The sequence below is a fragment of the Oculina patagonica genome, chromosome 9 (assembly GCF_052425735.1).
Source record: "Oculina patagonica isolate OP01 chromosome 9, crgOcupat, whole genome shotgun sequence".
Lineage (NCBI taxonomy): Eukaryota > Metazoa > Cnidaria > Anthozoa > Scleractinia > Oculinidae > Oculina > Oculina patagonica.
The window spans coordinates 25129006-25149378 of NC_135766.1; the positions used below are offsets into that span (position 1 = coordinate 25129006).

Sequence of the window (20373 nt, forward strand, 5' to 3'; positions counted from 1 at the left end):
ACTTTTGCAAAGTCGCAAAATTTTACGATAATTTTCGTGTCTCTTAATAGCGTTAAAGTTTAGATTAGAAATGCAGCAGTGATAATTGGCCTTCAAACTCTTTCTGGCGCCAGCATGTCCGGAAAGTTATAACATGAGCTTTTACAACACTTATCTCAATTTTAAGCTATCCATTTCATAGTATAGCGTTACACCGATTAGGTCGTCTTAGAGAACTGCAAGCACAGATCACATCCTGTTCTCCATAGAAACCTGACTTGACTTTAAATTGATTAAGAACGAACACCAGTGAGGTAAGTTCTTTTAACTTTGTAATTACCAGATTTAATACTAGAAAGTACAATATAAACAAGTAGGCGACTGATTAAGTTGTCCGTGATTCTGTATACTAATGCAAAGCGATTGGAAAAGAGACGGTTCCTTTCTGTAACACTTACCCTTCTGTTCGTTCGTGAAATGCAACGTGGTGCTCATAGCATACTTAACTTCCTGACAATAAACGAAGAAGAGAGAAATTAACTGCAGGAAAAAAATTCTAACGAAATTTTCTTACGTTCGATGATTTCTTGGATCAGACTGCTCCAAACAAGAGCGAATAGAATTTTTGCTGTTTTGCCTTTTTGTTCTTGCAAGGTTTTATCTCGTAATTTGCTTAATGATCACAGTAAGAAATTAAAGCCTGTTTACATGCAGTCCAATGAAAAGAGCAATGAGGTGAAAACTGCTTTTGTAGAAATGCTTCTGTTCTGTCACTTACGACTTGACGCAATACATGGGCGTGCTTGGGACCTTTTTGCGTCTAGCGCGAAGCGCAGACACAATGCTACAACGGTAAATTTTCAGGAGAGCTTCATATACGGCAAATTATGACGTCATCCTATCCAAATTCCACTTGGGTTTTTCATATGTGACAGTGTACACGAAGTATTTTGCAGTATTCTTCTCTGGTTAATAGTAATCGATAATCACTCGTTATTCCCTCGTAACCCGAAGTAAAAAACCGATGACAACGTATAACAAACTTAACAAATCTAATTTGAGGTAATTAAGACATTAACTACGTCAACAAACGTAAACACAATGTGCTCTCACGACAGTCGCGTACTGCCAATCAAAAGTATTGTTGATGCCCAAAAAACAACAAATAATGAGACTTTTGACTCTTCATCAACGTATAAAAATGCCGTTAACAAACAGCAAGCGCCAGACCCTGCATTCAAACGGGATGAACATTGACTTTGCTTTCTCTTTGCTTTCTTGTAACAGTGCAAGTGCGCGCTTAAGGCGAAGACGCATTTTAATTGATGTAAATGTACACGCGCGTTTGCGTAATTAATGCTCTACCGCAGACGACGGTCGAATAGTATCCCATGATGCAATTCTCCGCGCACTTCACGCAATATCGAAGTTATGGCGGATTCCACCGTAAAATAAGCCGCTTTCTCTACGGCACATTTTGTATTTTGTTCCAGTCAAAAGTAAGAAAATCGTATTATTTTGTTGTTTGTCATACCGTCATTGATTTGCAATTGTCCCATGACAGTGGTTTGTTAAAAGCGTCCATTTTTATTATTATTTTGATTAGCTTTCCTTCACAAAGTGTTCACTGATCCGCGATGAGGTTAATAAGCTGGTATCTTCTAAATATGGGTCTCGCACTAGCATGATGAAGGCCGTATTATTGTACTTGCAAAGAAGTACCGAGAAGTACCCTCATCTTAATGACTGTTTTAGCGATAAAAGATGACTGAAATTTCGATCGAAAACCAGCGCCACGTGCTGTGAAGCATGTGTGATATCTGTTTCAGGCAACAATCGCTGGGCTCTTTCGTGAGCGCTTTGTCATCATTGCCATTTATATTTGCATTCAAAATGACTAATTTCGAAAGTAATTTTATAACTGTACTCTTCAAATTAGTGAAATGCTAACAACTGGTGAAAAATAACCGTACCAATGTCTTGTCTCACTGCGAGCTTTTCAGCTAAAATATGGATTCACAGAAAAGGGCTAATGTCTCAAGCGGAAGAACGCCGAGCAAGCCCGCTGCGAAGCGGACTAGAGATGTAAGAAGAAATGTAAGAAAACCGATTCGGATCAGCACAGGACTTCTTACTCCAGCAAATAGCTCATCTATAGCCCAATTTTGACTCAGGCCCGTAGGCTGGTTTTTGCCCGGGTAGGTTCGTTTTCTTTTAGAACGGACCATTAGTTACCAGTGTCCCACTAATTTAAAAAAAAATACCGTTACTGAAGACGATTTTCCAGTTGTAGTCGACGGGGGTGAAGGTGGGCGTAACAGTTGACTACCGTGTCTAGCTCCACGGGGGTATCGTAGTGAATGTGCAGAAGCGCAAGGTTGGACAACCTTTCTTTTCCCATTGACGCTCGCATGTAGTTATTCAGTCGTCGCAACGTGCTTGCACTTCGTTCACATTCGCATGATGTTACTGGTATGGTGCAGGCAATTTTTAGAAGAATGCTGATGTTTGGAAAGAGGTCATCATCACAATCTTTGATTGCCACTGCAGGTGAAGCTGGCCTTAATTCCGGTTCCATCGCCAGGTATCGACCTCTCCATCGCATAAGCTCCATTTCAAACATTTCAGGGGAGGGGAGATCATCATTGTACTTGTTAACAGCTGCTTCAAGATTAACATTCTTTGAACAGAGAACACTTGGTACGAGACCAAGCAGTGACGCGGCAACGGTCGCCGAAGGTGAAAACTGCTCATTGATGCACATGATGATGTGATCAAGGAGAGGAATTGCCACGTTTCGTTGGAAATAAATTTTAGGATTTTGAGCCTCGGTATTTTCACTTAAAAATATTAAGACAAAGAGAGAAAGAAATTTTAAGCAACAGCAAGAAATTAAAGATAGGAAGCCACAACTCTCCAAAATCAGCGAGAACGAGAATTTAAGGACTCAGAGCGCACTATCTCATGTACTTATTCGTTTGCCAGCTGGCCTTATCCTGATGGCTTTTAAATAAGAATTTTGTTTACCCCGCTACCGTCATGACGTGATTCAAAGTCATTTCTTTTAATTTCCTTCTTTGCTCTACTTTCCACAATGTCACGCTGTCCAGGGGAATTGGATGTCAATTATATTGTTTGCGTTAGGCTTCAGAGCTTAGCTTCAGATATATTTAATTTATTTATACGACCGCGACATATTCAAAGCGGTGAAATCAACATCAGTTATAACTTGAGTCACACTTTGCTAATGATTCCAGTCTGAAAACCTAAAAAGAGGGGAATACACGAGAAACGTTTGAAAATTAGTCGATATTGTTGAAAATCAATACAAATAACGTCAGTATGTTTTTATTTTTATTTTATTATGCGCGTAGGCCATATGTATGCTGTACCATTCAGACCGGACCTTTAATGCTGTACCATTCAGACCGGTACATTAATGCTACACCATTCAGACCGGACCTTTTCAGGCGGTGGGGGGGTTCGTCCGAACCCCCCGAACCCCCCAGCCTACGGGCCTGTGACTGTCACAGGAACGAGAGCTCTTCGGCGTTCGTCCATTTGTTCGATAAAACTAACATGTACTTCTCTGCATACTAGCGAAACACAGGTAAATCCCTTCAATGTGACGCTGAAATTCTCCTTTGAAACACAGTGAACGTAGAAAAAGTCGTTTTCCTCGAAAGCAGCAGCTTTTGAATCAACACTAGTTCGAAAACATGCCATGGCGAACGCTTCTTCTCACTTCGCGAGTGCTGATTGATACTGATTACGTCACGTACGCAGTGATAATATAAGATGTAACGAAATGCATCATGGGATACTATTCGACCGTCGTCTGGCGCTACCGTGAACATGCGTGAAGCTCAATCACCCAGCACTAGACACATGTACGCGTTTCCGACATATTTTTACAATAGTCAGGACGAAAGGCCTAACATTTTCCATTGGCTCACTAATGTCAGTATAAGGACAGCAAAGGTCGGCGAGCTAAACAAAACGTGATTAGCTCAAGATCAGTTTGTTTGAAGTTTTTCAAACGCTTGTTTTCGTTTCTGTTTTTTTTTTTGTGTGAGTTTGTTTCAAAGCCTCTGACCGTACCGACCGTACCAACATTGGATTTATTGGTAAAAGAGTCATTACTTAATTAAGATCGTGGCAAAAAAAAACAGACTGTTTCGGATACACTGTTGCTCGCGAGCAAACGAACGGGAAACAAAACATGTTTTGTTTCTATGCTGTGTAAACCTGGAAACATTTTTTGAGGAAACAACGTGTCCTCGTTTGCCACGGCCTTAAGCTTCGAGTGAACAAAGCATATTGTGAGAGAGAGCAAGCAGCATATCTTCAACTGATTTAATTTCAAATATTGTTTACAACTTCATTATGCGACTCATGTGGGCCGTAATTCGTCAGCTATTTTTTTAATCTCTTATTTCAATCTATTAACGTCAGGTACCGCAACAAGATGATGATGTATTTCGGGATTTTTGTATTCGCGGCTTGCGTTACTTTTGGCTTTGTCCACAGTGAAGAAGGTAAAAATATATCTTGTTTGTAGCTAAGGAGATTGTATAAAATTGGAAAAGCCCTTTTTACCACCTAGTTTGTAGTGATTGAAGTAATGTTTAATAAATGAGCAGCAGTGTTTTAGATTTGGGGTTATTTTGGCCTAGAAAATTGGACGTAAAGTTTAGCCGTGTCTTTATCAGATATAAAAACACTCATTTCTGACAGCTATGTTTTACAAATTTGCATTTTGGGGGTGTTAATCAATATTATTTCTTTGTTTTATGTTGACATTTGTATTTTAACACTTACCTTATTATAGGAATATAACGAGGCATTTTAACAACGCGAACAAAATTTACGCGTAATAAAATTAACGCGAATTTAGGAAAATTTCTGGTCAAATTCTTTTAGTAAAAAAGTTAACATACATAAAATTAATGCGAATTTTTGAAATTCGCGTTAATAACATGTATATAATAAGGTAATTCGGAAACAGTGTGACACATTAATCAATATTAACTTTATCAAATACTGGTTTTAGTTAAATTTTAATTAGAAAAAGATAAAATCAAAGATGGCGGACTAAATTTATAACCAGACGTTAACATACATAAAATTAATGCGAATTTTTGAAATTTGCGTTAATAACATGTATATAATAAGGTAATTCGGAAACAGTGTGACACATTAATCAATATTAACTTTATCAAATACTGGTTTTAGTTAAATTTTAATTAGAAAAAGATAAAATCAAAGATGGCGGACTAAATTTATAACCAGACGTTTTCTCTTTGTAATTTCATCAATGCCTTATATTCGAAGCATTCTTTTATAAGGGACATATGTTTTGTAGTCCGCAAACTTTGAATTTTAGGATATTTTATGAAATTTCAAAAAAATTTAAAATGGCGGATCCAAGAAGGCGAATCCAAGATGGCGGCTATTTCAGTTAAAGACGTCATAATGACGTATTTGTTGTTGCTAATAGAAGCCAAAGTTTTATCAGAAACAAAAATGTTATCAACAACAACAACTGAGCTTTATTTGCATGACTACGTACAAGTTTGGTAGTATTGCGAAAGCTACTTGAATTTAATTACATATAATTTCATTAACTAGGATAATTAGTTAAGTTGGAAATAACATAACAAAGAAAATAATAATATTAATAATAACAATAATCTAAGAAAGAATTACTAACAATAATTATTCATTTAACTATTCGAAGTGGTGATCATTGAAACGAGATTGTCTCTCAATTCAAAGCATGCTGAGATAAATTAGATCAGCTTAATGTTTACAAAGTAGTCAGTGGAATTCATAAGATGTGATAATAGGGTTTCGCGTGGTAGTAATCGTAGTAATGGAAGTTTGGATTCTATTTTAGAGAGGAATATGTCTCGTATCTGAGTATAAGCTGGGCAATCTAACAAAAAGTGAGTTTCATCTTCAATTTTGTTACAATTGCAGAAGTTGCATATTCTTTCATTGCGAGGTGTATTGTCGTATCTACCTGTTTCGATTCTAAGTTTGTGACAGCTTATTCTCAGTTTTACCAATGTTTTCCTTAAAGGGTTCTTTCTTGCTAAATCTAAGTAGGTAGAAGGGCTATAATTTGTTTTAATAGTGCTATAAAAATTAAGTTTTTGCGAGTTTTGTAAGGTCTGATTCCAATGTGAAATATACTTCTGTTTCATGATATTGATATACTGGTTAATTTTACTATTATTTAATGAACTATAGTTAATTACTCCTATTAGGAGTTTGTGATTATACATTTAATTGTGATGGAATTACTAATAAGCTCCTATTTCACCCAATAAAAACCTACATGTGACATCATAAAGACGTGATATATCGTCACAATGACACTAAAATATCTACATCATCTTGTGTTAATTTGGTGACCATCGGATGAACGGTTTTAAAGTTACATGAAGCCCCCTCCCCCCCCCCCCCTCCCCCTGTCCCAGAAGGTAAAAAACGATCTAAATAATAAACCATAACTCGATAGTGTACGCTAAAGCTTGAACCAATTGTTAATTAAAATATAAATACCATATCTTCTCGATTAAACGCCGAGTCTTGAAGATGGACTTAAAAATAGGCTCCTCAAGTATTTATTAGATGTGTAAACTTGATGAAATCGGGCTCAAATAAACTGCATGAGTCAAACAATTTTGAAATAAACGCCGGGAGCGTTAAATCGAAAAAATACGGTATGAAATGTCCGATGACCAGTAAAACGTATCTCTTATAAATGTTTTTAATAGCTGAACCATTTATGTGCCCAGTTTGCTACGCTGTTGGGGACAACGCAGACAGTGAATGTGACGCCAACATTGAAAACAAGCCCTGCCTGGATAAAAAGCCAGTGTGTGCTTTCATTGTCAGTACGCAAGTAACTGATTTCAAGTATAGAGGTCGTGCTTGTCTCAGCAGAGAACTCTACAACAAGTTTAAAGATGTTTGTTCACAAGACAAAGACTGTGCTACGGCGATGTGCGAAACAAGTGGTTGCAAAGCCGAGTTCCCCTCTTCAGGTATTCTAGTTGACTTTAGCATGCTTAAAAACATAATGATCAGGGAAAACATTACAGCAGCCTTTTTGACAAATATCTATCTATTCTTAATTCTTCCCTTACTCGGTAAGTGTCATATTAAGGGAAACGCCCCACCTCCACCCTCATAGGCATAACCATCGTCCAAGACCCCCTATCTCACATTCAATTTTGGATAATGGGGTAATACACTCATGAGTTGGTTCAAAATGTTTCCTTAGCATTGTATAGGTTGGGGACGATCAAATTGCGTTTAAAATTATAGTATTAGATTTTAATAATTATGACGAGGCTAATTCAGGTATTTCAGTCAGAGTTAATTTTATATTAAGAAAATCAATAGACCGTAAAAAAGTCGTCATAATTATTAGGTAGAAATCTGTTTTTATGCATTGTATACATGGTACATGACACAACAAATTTATTACAAATGCATGTTAAGGGCACTGTCTAAAAAGGGTCGCTCCATCACTCTATCCTTAGCTTGGCTAACAAAATCATATCAAACAAAGGGTTACGACCAGTTATCCAGGTATTCTTCTACCACGACCACGACAGTTCTGTGACTTTCTCAATATTAAGACACTAGAACATGAACCAAATAACAATTGACAGTATAATATTTTACTTGGGTATCTATTTTATCCCACTACCTATTTAACGGGTTAAGTAAAACCACTCTAATATCCACAATATTTGACTGTGAATTTTATGGATTTTTTTTATCATAGTCTGACTCTGAATGTGGATCCAGCAACTACACGATGGAAACTTAAATGATGATTGCAAATTTAAAACCTTTGCCGAACTACTCTGTGTTAAACATTTTGCCTTCATGGTTGAAAATTATGATGAATTAAAGATTCAAATTATGCAAGTACTATTCAATTGTGGTTATTCTAGATCTACTAAGTTCAACTAGATCACAGTCGAATTTTCCGCAGCTAGCGTGTGAACAAAAGGCGGGCTGTAAAAAGCAACTTAACAGTACACTTTAGCGAGACAGGCTCTATGAAAACCTTTTTTTTTTCAAAAAATATATCAAGGCGGTGTTTAGCTCGAGGGGGAAGTTACTATATCGAAGCTGCATGTTGTTTTGGCATGGCAAATGTAAACAAATCTTTCCTTGGAAACATCGTGATTCGTAACAGATTGATACCTATCCATAACGTGTTTGTAAAATATTTGACTGAAAAGTCTGCAAAATTGTGTCACCAGTCTCACGGTAAGCTGTTACTCACGGACAGAAAATTTGCAATGGCACGAGAGACTTGTACTCACCGAGGGCCGCAGAAGGCTGGACTATGAAACGCGAGGTCTGCCTTTTAATTAATTTTCTTTAACATGCGAACGATTATCATCATCATCATCATCATCATCATCATCATCATCATCATCATCATTTTCATCATCATCATTATTGTTATCATTATCATTATCATTTTTATTATTATAATTAGATAACGCAATTTGCAATCGATAACGCAACCGCAATAATTGCAATAGATAACGCAATAATTGCAATAGATAACGCAACCGCCCGCCTAACTTAGTTTTATTGAATTTTCATATTTTCATTTATTTTTTATTTTTTGTTTTTATCTTCGATTACTTTTTAGATTCATATTTCGCTATTATATATTATTAATTACTTTGTAAATAGACAACAAAAAATAAGTCGTATTTGTAATGTTTGCTCAAATTTAAATCAGAATGTATTTTTAGCTATTGTAAATATTTTAGAAATAGAGAAATAAAATTATTTGTATAAAAAAATTATAATTATTATTATTATTATTATAACTATTATTATTATGACACGATGATGATGATGATACTGATGATGATGATGATGATGACTATTATTATTATTATTTCAATTTCAACTTTGCACGGCGTTAAGACGTTATGTCCGATAGCTTGAGTCCCAAGCAACAATAAGTAGGGCTTTCCACAAGTTGCTCGAGATTTCCAAAAAAGTTGCCCGTAATTTCTCAAAAAGTTGCTCAAAAGTTGCTCCAAAAATACAAAAAAGTTGCTTCTGATAATAAAAGTTGCTCGAAAGTTGCTCCAAAAAATCCAAAACGCTGCTTCTAATCAAGAGAATTTCTCTAAATATATGCTAATTTTCCTTTGAGAGTAAGATTTCTAAGCAGTTTTATGCACTTTTATAGCAAAAGAAGGAATTCTTTAACTGAATTCTTTAACTGAGAAAAATCGTGATGATATCGACGACGTCATGTTTGTGACGAATTTTGTAATGTTTTAATATGCAGAAGAGCCGAAAGGTGGAACGTCTTCAGATGTTCCTCGAAAATCTTCGGCAAACTTCGTAAATCTTCGGAAACGTTCGTATTGCCTTTGAACAACACTCGGATTATCTTCGGAGATCTTCGGTCTGGAAATTGCTTAAAATGCAAAAAGTTGCTCGAGAGAGAAAAAGTTGCTCGAAGGGGAAAAAGTTGCTTGAAACATGAAAAGTTGCCAAAAAGTTGCCGAGCAACTTGTGGAAAGCCCTAACAATAAGTGGCCTAAGGGAACCCAGTGTTTCCTTTTACAGTTCCATGTCCTTTCTTAAGATTCTTTTTCTTGTTATTATTATTATTATTATCATCATCATCATCATCATCCTCATCATCTTTATTATTATTATTATTATTATTATTATTATTATTATTAGTATTATTATTATTATGAACTTGTAATTTTTAAGATAATTTTGATGAGCTAAAAATTAATGCTAACTTGGGTTAACAATGGCTTCCTGTGTTAACACCACTTATGGTCGGTCTTAAGTTAGTTTGGTGTTGTAATTCACATTGTGGACAAGAATTGCTAGACATTTTGTGCGAACAAATTCTCTATTAGGTAAATAAACAAGCCAGCCGCTGATCATTGCAATGCGTCTTGTGCTATAGTAGGAGTTTTTAAAGCACAACACTTTTCACTTTTTTCATATTTTACTGTTATAATCTCAGGGCATCTTAGAGCAAAGAAGGTAACACATAAATTTGCTGTCTTATTTTGGCTTTAGTAAATAGCATTCTAAAATATCCCAAAAAACATTCTAAAATAGTCTGCTTAAAAGCGTTGCCATAATTGTTGTCCTTATTCACCACGTGATGTTTAACCATAAACGCTTTGCTCATGCGATATTTCCAAGCTCTACTGCGTTAGCAAGACTAGAGACTTTAAAGCTCAACACTTTTCAGCTGGTACCCATACAAAATGATTGCTGGGTTTTCACGGGAATAGTATTTTATATTTTATTATTACAAACGCAAGGCATTTCAAAGAACAAAAGGCAGCACATATTGGTTTCGTGCTATGTTCTGGTTAAAGTAAATAGGATTTAAAAATTCCTAGCTGGAAAAATGTGTTCATTTGACAACGGTGGTCTGTCAAAAATTGGTGGTTTTTAACCATCACGTTTTGTTCATGCGATATTTCTGAGCTCTTCTGCATCAGCAAGTCTAGAGTTTTTACAGGCGTAACACTTTTTCAACACAGTTTTCACCTGTGTACCCGTACAAAAAATGTTTGCCGGGTTCTCACGGGAAAAGTATTTTATATTTTATTGTTACAGACTCGGGACATTTTAAAGCACAGAATTTCGTGCCTTATTTTGGCTCAAGTAAATAGCATTTTAAAATTCCTAGCTGGTAAATGTGTTTATTTGACAACGTAGTTTTTCGAAATTCCCTCAAAATTATCCCTTTGCGCTGAATCAGTTTTCGTCCGTGTAAATAAAATGTTCTCTTTCAATAAGCAACTTCTCGCTAATTTTCCAAAAGAAGTTTTCTTTAACGAACAATTCACACGACAAAAATTATTTCACACAAAAAATTACATTACTGGTTCAGTTACAGATGAAAAATGTGTAATTAAACAAACGCGATATCAGCACCACTTTGAATCTATTAAAGATGGTATCTGCTAAAAACGTTGCCATAATTGTTCTCATTATTTACCACGTGGTTTTTAACCATCACGTTTGCTCACGCGATATTTCCGAGCTCTACTGCGTCAACAAGACTAGAGACCTTACAGCTCAACACTTTTCTCAATTTTTCAGCTGTGTACCTGTATACGAAATAAATCCCGGGTTTTAACGGAAAAAGCATTCCATATTTTATTGTTATAAACCCTGGGCATCTTTAAGACACAGAAGGCAACTTCAATCTTCTAAGGACAAAATATTTCTCAATTTTCAGCCGTGTACCGCGGCGTACAAAAAGATTCCCGGGTTTTCATGGGATAATATTTCACATTTTATTGTTACGAAATAAGTGCATCTAAAAGCACGAAAGGCATCAAATAAAATTTTGTGCCTTATTCTGGCTTAAGTAAATAGCATTTTAAAATTCCTAGCCGGTAAAATGTGTTTATTTGACAACGGTGGTTTGTCATATAGTACACAAAATGTTCTTGTCTAATAACCAACTTCTTACCAGTTTTCCAAAAAAAAAAGTTATCGTAAATGAACTATTTACACGAAAAAATTTATTTCACAAAAAATGATATTACTGGTTTTTAAAGATATAACAAAACATGAGTGAACTATGGTCGCCATATGAGCCCCATTATGATTTTTGAAAACGTGTCTGTTTAAAAACGTTGTCTTAATTTGACATTACCGGTAATTGTGTTCATTTTTTACCACGTGGTTTTTAACCATCACGTTATGCTTTCTTGAAAATCAAGTTTAGTCAAAGACGTTCTCAACACTCAGACTAATTCCCTTGCAAATCTGCGTGATCGTTACCTCTTATTTCCCTAAAATTGCAACATTTTAGGATAATTTCCATGCTTGTAAACTTTATGCAGCGATGATAATTGGCCTTCAAACCCTTTCTGGATCGAGCAAGCTGTCTGGGAAGTTTTGACATGAGCTTTTACAGCACTTATCTTAATTTTCAGCTATCGATTTCATATTTTATCGTTACACTTATTAGATCGTCTTAGAGAACAGCAAACACAGATCACACCCAGTTCTCCACAGAAACCTGACTTGAAACAAAGGTTTGAGTTAGCGGAAAAGCATCTTAAATTGAAAACCTGAAAGAGAACGAACTCCAGTGAGGTAAGTCGTGTTAACTTTGTGCAATCATCGCATCTAGTACTTGTAAGTACAGTATTAACAAGTAGGCGACTGATTTAATCGTCCGCGATTCTGTATGCAAAGTAATTGATCTGAAAGAGATACTTTTCGTCTCTGTTCGTTCGTGAAATGCAATATGGTGCTCGCAACTACTTGACGTCCCACAGAAAACCAAACAGATTCTGACGTAAGTTGATTTCTCTGTTTAGACAGCTCCATACAAGAGTGACTAGTATCATTTTTTTGCTGTCTTTAATTTTATCGCTTTGAATTTGTCCTTGCGAGTTTTTATCTCGTTATTTGCTCGACGATCGCAGGAAGTAATTTCAGTCTGCTCACAGTCTATATATAGCTAATAAAAAACAATGAAGTAGAAGCTTTCTTTGTAGAAATGCTTCTGTTCCTTTGCCGACGACTCGACGCAATACGCGGACGTGTCACGGAATGAATGTGACATGTGAAAATATGAATGTGACATGGCCTAACATGGGCTCATTAACGTCTGTATAAGGACAGCAATGATCGGCGAGCTAAACGAAACGCGATTAGCTCGAGATGCGTCATATATTTTGTTTGAAGTTTTCTAAACGTTCGTTTTCTTTCTATTTAATTTTTTGAAATTTTGGTCAAAGCCTCTTGACAGAAATCGAAATTCTATAATTCTGCGCGTCGTTCTGACCGTAGCAATATCGAAGAAGCGTTCTTAGTTTGATATCAATAACCTGATGATTCATTTTGTGGTGAAAGAGTCATTAACGCCACTAAGCTTCACGTGATCAAATCGTGATAGAGCAGCAGTTCTTTCAACTGCTTTAAATTTGGATATCTTATTACATCATCATAAATTACGACTCTTATGGAAACTTGATTGGTCAGCTATTTATGACGTCACACTCTTTTTTATCCCTTATTTCAATTTACTTAATGTAAGGTACCGTGACAAGATGATGGTGTATTTCTGGATTTTTGTATTCGCTGCTTGGGTTACTTTTGGCCTTGTCCACAGTGAAGAAGGTAAAAATGTATACTGTTTGTAGCAGAACTAAAGAGATTAATAAAATTATAGCTTAGTGTTAGTTCCTAGTTTGTAGTGATTGTGGTGTTTTTTTCTGATTAATACATAATAATCAACCCCGATATCTTACTGAAATTTATAATGCTAATAGGGCTGAGTGATGTCCAATTTCGTCTGTAATCATACGAGTGATTATCAATGTAGGAACACCGTGTAGCGGTTATCATCATCATCATCATCATCATCATCATTTTTAATACTATTATTATTATTATTATCATTATTACTATTATTATTATTATTATTATTATTACTATTATTATTACATTATTTCTATATCAACAAGTTTTCAGTCACAGTAATAAACAAAATAAAAAACGCGCTCATGTGCAGCATGGAAACCTTGTTATTGGGTTACTGGACATTATGTTGGTGGATACTACTAGACACTTTAGCTGCGCGCACTCTAGGGCGTGCTTAGAACCAATCAGATTCGAAATTTTTGTTAAAGTCATGATTAAAATTGAAACTTGGATTCCGTATCAGTGTATTAAGCGACCTGAGTGTATCATAACAGTCACAAAGGGACTTCTCACTGTCACAGTCCCAAAGTCGAATTATCCAATTGTTTCCTTTTCCTACTTTGTTGGCTTCTACTATGAAGAGCTGTATTAAGATTTTTGATTGGTGTCGTCTAAGGCCTGGCAAAACGAGGAAACACGTTTCCACAAACATGTTTCCATAATTGTTTCCTCGTTTTGCCATGCTTCCGCATTCCGCGCGGAAACATGAAATGGTTCTGCCGTGTAGCAGAAGCAAATTTTGCTTCTTGGAAACAAAATTGACGCTGGAAACAATGTTTCCCATGTGGCAAAACTGGGAAACATTGGGGAAACATGCGCGCGCTACGGATGTTTCTGGAAACATGTTTTCTCGTTTTGCCAGGCCTTAAGGAGGCTCGATGTAGTTTTTTTTAGCCGAAGGGTGGTTGTTTTGAAAATTAAAATTATCTAGGAAGCCAATGTTCGATTTTTGCCAAAATATACCAAAATGATCAAATATGGCTAAAGTTTAATTTTTTACTGGTCACTTAGTCACAAAGGTTACCATAGCAACGATTGACGTTTTCTTTTGTTCTCAAACAATCTTGATTTTCTCGAAATCTAGATTGACTCTTGGTGATTATTTTTTGATATGTTAAACTTTAGTAGATTGACTAACTGTTGACGAAATTTTAGAAAAATCTGTAAGAGCGTTTTCAAGTAAATCAAGAATGAAATTTTTAGAAAAACACCGTTTAATATAAAATAGGCGCTTTAAAATTGTTTCGTATTATCTGAGCACAGTTACTCTCATTGGAATATAAATACTTACACCATCAAAGACCATTAACTAAAAGCGAAAGACTTTTTGCTTTAATTTGTCAAAATATATCGACTGCCGATTGTAGGAAATTTTAAGAAAATACCAAAAACTTCATTCTTGATTTACTCTAAAACGCTCTTACAGATTTTCCTAAAATTTTGTGTACAGGCAGTCAATCTACTATACTTGAACATATCAAAAAATAAATACCAAGAGTCAATCTAGATTTCGAGAAAATCAAGCTTGTTTGAGAACAAAAGAAAACGTCAGTGGTTGCTATGGTAACCTTTGTGACAAAGTAACTGGTAAAAAATTAAAATTTGGTCATATTTGATCATTATGGTGTATTTTGGCAAAAATTGAACATTGCCTTACTAGATAATTTTTATTTTCAAAACAACCACCCTTCGGCTAAAAAAAACTACATCGAGCCTCCTTAAAGCTTCTTTCCTGACACATTTCATTTCTTATAACAGCACCATTCACGTGCCCAGAATGTCAAGCTGTTGGACCAAATGCAGACAGTGAATGTGAAGCCAACATTGAAAACAAGCCTTGCACAAAAGAGGACTCTGTGTGCCAACTGATTGTCAGCTCGCGATATTCCGAATACAAAATGAGACTTCGTAGATGCAGAAGCCGATACGGATTCGATTTTGACAAACGCATCTGTGAATTCAGCTCCTCGTGTGCTGTGGCAATGTGCAGCACCAGCGGTTGCAAAGCTGAAATTGGTGAGTTTTTATATATATGCTGAAAAACAAATTATCAGAAAGAGTGGCCGCCACGTTCCGCGACGTCGTTGTACGTCGTATAATAATAATAATAATAAAGATATTTTAACAGGGAGCCCACGTCACAAAAAGGTGGTTTTCAGTGCGGCCCTGCATAAAATAAATAACAAATATGATAAAAATGGTTAAAAAGTGAAAGTTAAAAATAGAAGATGTAAAAAGTTAAATTTTAAAAAAATGAATATAAGAAATTAAAAAACTTATCAAATACTTCTAATATGTCTTTTAAAAGTTAAAATGTCAAATGTGCTTTTTGCTTTGTCGGGTAAAATGTTCCATTCGTGAGCAGCTTGATTAATAAATCGGATCTGGCCCCAGGAGCGACATGACTTGGGCCTACAAATGTTATTTCTTCCTCGAGTATTATAATTATGAATGTCTTTAAAGCTATAAAAATTAAAATCCCAGTCAATCAAGCCATTTAATGCTTAAAAAAAACAAAATTAATCTATGAAGTCTTCTTCTTTCCATTAAATTATCCCAGCCAAGCTGTTGGAGCGCCTCGGTAGCGGATGAATGCCTTGGCATATCGAGCACAATTTTGGCAGCTAAATTTTGCAGAACTTGGACTTTCTTCATAAGAGCCAAATTAGCTTTGTCTCCCCATGTGACATCCGCATAGTCTAACAGAGGTATTATAGTTGATTTAACGAAAAGTTCTCTGAAATCTTTTGGTAGAAAACACTTAATTGTTCGTAGTAAACCCAACCTTTGCAAAACCTTACTACGGAGGTTTTCTATATGATCTGTCCAAGTCAGATTCTCGTTGATGATCACACCCAGATACTTAAAGAATTTACTCGATCCAGCCTTCTGTCATTGATTGACATGGCCACTTCGCTGAAATAAGTAAGCTTCTTCGGACCACCGATGAGCATAAATTTAGATTTCGAAACATTTAATGTGAGTTTGTGTTCGTGAAGCCACTGTGCTAGTATGACAAGGTCTTCATTTAGCATGGTCTGCAAACCAAAAGCTGATTCTGAAGAGCAGTGAAGGGCCGTATCATCAGCGAATAATGTAACAGTACTGTTCCGAAGGACGGTAGGTAGATCATTGATGTAGATGGTAAACAATAGCGGCCCTAAAATTGACCCCTGAGGAACACCAACAGACACCTTTCTAGTAGAAGACGAGGCCTGACCAATAACTGTTAAGGGGCCTTTGTACTGTCCGTACGTCGGACGAAGAGCGCATGCGCCCGCGAACCATGCCGCTAGCCATGATGACCATGACACTCGTGCATGGTTTTCCTATTTGTGTGCATACGTGATTCTTCTTATGCTATGGTTATGGGGCTCCGATCTGGTTCGCTAGCATTTATAAATCACTTATCGATTGTCGCTCAGCTTTGAAGTTTACATGTTCTCAGTTAGTTGTTATCAACACTCTACTCGGCCAATTCATTTATTTTATTAGTTTTATTTTCTTTTATTTCAGAACCATTCATGTGCCCAGAGTGTCGTGCTAAAGGAGAAAACGCTGAAAGTGAATGCGAAACCAACATTGAAAACAAACCTTGCCTGCTACACGATCCGGTGTGTGTGTTGAGCGTTATATACAAAGGCCCCGCAAGAGGAAGATTTAGAACCTGCTTAACCAGAAATTTATACAAGAACGCAGAATATGAATGTCAAAAGTCAGGAAACTGCTCCATGTCAATGTGTGATACAAGTGGTTGCAAAGCGGGTATTTAAAGTTACTTTACGCATTTAAATGTTTACAAAATAAAACGATCTGGTTCTAATACAATTTTATATTAATTTTAGATAGTTTAAGTTAGGTGTCCCCTATTAGCAGTGCGGGTTCCCCACTGCTAGACTGCAATAAACACAATAATAAAGTCGTTACTATTCATTATTGTTATTATTACGATCAGATGAGAAGGTAACTGTAGCATTAAAGTAAACACATTTCTAACTTCGGTCGCTGTTCTTGCGCAGCGCTGACACTAACATGAAACATCGAAAAAAATATGTTATGGTAATGTAGCATTGACAGTCCCTTCTACTCTGTTTATTTGTCGGGGATTTGTACAAGTTCGATTTGCGTCCAGCAGTTTACAGTTTACGGCTTACAGTTCGAGTGTTCGTCAAATCACTGCAAAACAGTGATGAGTAATTCTAGTATTAGTTCCTGAAGGTACAGCAAAACGAAACAAAGCAAGACTGAGGAGACTTACCCCTAATTCCGGATAAAATCAACGACGGACGTAACAAGAGTCACTTTAACTGTACAAAAACTATGCGAAGGAAAACTACAGCTTTGAAATATGAATAAGTAAATGTTGAGGCGTGCCCCTTGGGGCTGCACGAGGGCTCGCCGTTTTCTTTGTTAACATACTCAGTTTTAATATTTCCATTAAGGTCTTCAATTAAATGCCCTCTTTTTCGATAAGTGAGCTTTCTTCCTATCTTCTATTTTAGTGTCCAGTGTACCTCCTTTAAGCTAAACAAGTTTCAATAATTCATTATAGCAGAACCACCTAGACCATTTTTGTGCCCAGTTTGTGATGACTGCGAAGTCCAATCTATTGAAAACAAGCCTTGCCTGGAAGAGGATCCTGCGTGTATTCTGTACGTCAGTACCAAAGTCAGCCCCTGAAAAGTAAATGCACGAAAGTGCTACAGCAGAGAAATGTACGAAAAGCTTAAAGGGAAATGCCAAACTAACCGTTACTGTGAGGTGGCAATGTGCGACACAAGTGGTTGCAAAGCTGAGATCCCCACTTCGGATATTCTGTGATAATTTATGCATGTCAATCAAAAGAGACAGATTAGAGCGGTTTTCACTTGAGTGTCGAAAGTTAATTGCGTTTGCTTTGGTTCTGTATTACTACGCTTGCTGATTGGCTAAAAAATCTCGCGCCACTTTCTCAGCCAATCAGAACTAAAACCAAAACCGAATCGTGACTCGCTCGCGCACGTTTTCCCGCGCTTCGTGCCAGCTACATGTATTTGCTTCGAGTCTTGATTGGATAACTGGATTGTCTGTGTTCTTTGTGATTGGCCAGAGTGGTTACTTTGGTTTTGGTTTTACGATACTCAATCGAAAACTGATCTAACTTGTGAACAGATATCTCAATTTGCTTGTCATGCTTCCTACCCTCACAAAACGGACAAAGTCAACCTTGAAGGATAGGTCGGATAGTAATGATTCGATTTCGGCCCCAACTTTAGATATTTTAACCCCCTGACGCTCATTGCAAATTCATGCCCCACCGTGGTGCATGGTATAGGCGGTTGATGAAGAGCCCCCAAATCCTTAAGAAAATTGAAAAAAAAAAAAAGAAAGAAAGAATTATGTCAAAAAAAATTGGACAATTCTGCATTTAAATTTCCACGAGGAATGAATGAACAGCCACTGAAAGTTTAAGCATCACAGAGTGAATCCCCTTTTGCGGAAAAGGATATTGCGAAAAAAAAAAACGAGAAAAAAACCCTTCTCCCTACATTCGTGGTCCGAGTGTTAAACGCAAACTTCCTTTAAATTGAACGGGCCAGTGCCTTTTGTTGTTGTTGTTGTTGTTGTTTTGCAATATTAAAACCACCCCATCTGATAAACACTCTCCATCCTATAAGTGATGATATAATTAATTGGTTTTTCCTTTTTTTTATTATACATAGCTTGAATGAAAGTTGATCCAACAACCCGATGATGGATATGACGGTTTTAACTTGCAACTTTAAAACCTTTGGCCTACCCACCCTATATGTTCAACAAATTGCCTCCATCGCTGAAGTTTATGATGAATAAAAATGAAAACACTGTAGGGGCACCTTCGGACTGGGGGGCACCTTCGGACTGGGGGTGGGAGCTTTGAAGACCTTCAGTATTGCCTGAAAAAAAAATGACATGCGCCAGTTGAAAACCGAATAAAGAGGCATATAAAAATAATGGACAATACAACAATGGTTGTGTACAGACCTTGCCTGCTTGCTTAAAGGAAACGATAGTTCTTTAATTAATTTCGTGGCATTGCCCGAAGATCGATGTCAGTGCACTAAATCCTTTTTCTTCGGAAATATCATTATTTATTCACTCCATGCAGTTCAGCCAAAAAAAAAATATTTTGGGGGGAGCCAATTTACATTGTTTTTCCCCCACTTAAAAAAATATACAAAAGCGTTTGAAACATTCAAAGTTGAAAGTTCAAAGTTTCGATTGAGAAGATATATCAGACGCTCGAGAAAGTGTTTCATCGGCTATTCATACACCTCGAATTTCGTCGAAAATACTCCGCTGCACGTCGTATTTTTAACTCTCTTCTCGGTGTTTGGATATCCCGATGAAACACTGTCTCTCGCGTGTTTCATATATTACTTAATGCCCGAATTCTAAGCATTTTGCCCGAAAAAAATTCGATACTTGGATGAGGAGGGAGGGGGGGGGGGGGGGGGGGCTGCAGCCCCTCTCGCCCCCTTGTCTCGTACGCCGATGGCTACTGGTAGTTACTGGAAACTAAATTACGTTCGAACTTCAGCTGAACAGAGCGTGGAATAATAAGTCTAACCCTGCGATAACAAAACAATAAAAAAGAGGTACTGGAATTTCAGTTATAAGTTAAATTTTAGCCCCTTTCCAGTGCTACTGCAGCAAATTTTGCAGATCTTAGCCAGGAGTTATAAAAAAAGCGTCATTTCTCGGATAGTCAACATTTTGACCAATCCTCGGCTCTCAGTGAGCTCAGACTCGATCAGTTCTTCGAATTGTGTTATTTGAAAACGAAATTACTACAATGTGGCTTGTGCTGCCAGGAATGATTATTCTTTTTAGCTATTAGACCGTTTACTTTTGGAAGATGAAAAATACTGCAAAAACAGACATATATAAATCAGGCACTGAGTTTCGCCAGCATGACAGGCGAAAAATTGCAGCTCTCCTTGCCTCTTTTTGAAAACAACTGACACAGAGTACATTTAAAAAACGTGTTCCTCCGGGGTTTTTTCAATAACTTCATAAAACGGCCTCACCAAACTTGATTAAATTCTCATACCACTCTTTGTTTGATCGCTTTGCGCTAATGAACTTGTAATGGAAAATTTC

At 36.6% G+C, this 20373-nt stretch overlaps 1 protein-coding gene and 1 long non-coding RNA gene across 5 annotated transcripts; both read left to right on the forward strand.

The window, feature by feature from the left end:
* The first annotated feature begins 244 nt into the window (after positions 1 to 244).
* LOC144666847 (uncharacterized) lies at positions 245 to 19624 on the forward strand. Of its 4 annotated transcripts, none has more exons than XM_078528255.1 (5): positions 245 to 293; positions 13085 to 13167; positions 15010 to 15267; positions 16768 to 17016; positions 17804 to 19624. In XM_078528255.1, exons 2-5 carry the CDS (start codon positions 13098 to 13100, stop codon positions 17929 to 17931), a joined length of 705 nt encoding a protein of 234 aa, XP_078384381.1. In that variant the 5' UTR covers positions 245 to 293; positions 13085 to 13097; the 3' UTR covers positions 17932 to 19624. The 4 variants fall into 4 exon arrangements, with proteins under 4 accessions (XP_078384381.1, XP_078384379.1, XP_078384382.1 ...); XM_078528253.1 differs by lacking the exon at positions 245 to 293 and adding an exon at positions 12025 to 12135; XM_078528256.1 differs by lacking the exon at positions 245 to 293 and adding an exon at positions 12025 to 12135 and having other exon boundaries at positions 17807 to 19624.
* Positions 6376 to 7924, forward strand: LOC144666848 (uncharacterized). The gene is made up of 3 exons (XR_013573241.1): positions 6376 to 6467; positions 6765 to 7034; positions 7784 to 7924. It is a non-coding gene; the product is annotated as an uncharacterized LOC144666848 (long non-coding RNA).
* Positions 19625 to 20373: the final 749 nt, after the last annotated feature.

What these genes read in the sequence shown, in the direction of transcription:
- LOC144666847 (XM_078528255.1), top strand. Translation starts at nt 13,098, where the DNA reads ATGATGGTGTATTTCTGGATTTTTGTATTCGCTGCTTGGGTTACTTTT. An exon ending in CCTTGTCCACAGTGAAGAAG is followed by an intron (nt 13,168 to 15,009) that starts GTAAAAATGTAT and finishes TTCTTATAACAG; the next exon opens with CACCATTCACGTGCCCAGAA. An exon ending in CGGTTGCAAAGCTGAAATTG is followed by an intron (nt 15,268 to 16,767) that starts GTGAGTTTTTAT and finishes CTTTTATTTCAG; the next exon opens with AACCATTCATGTGCCCAGAG.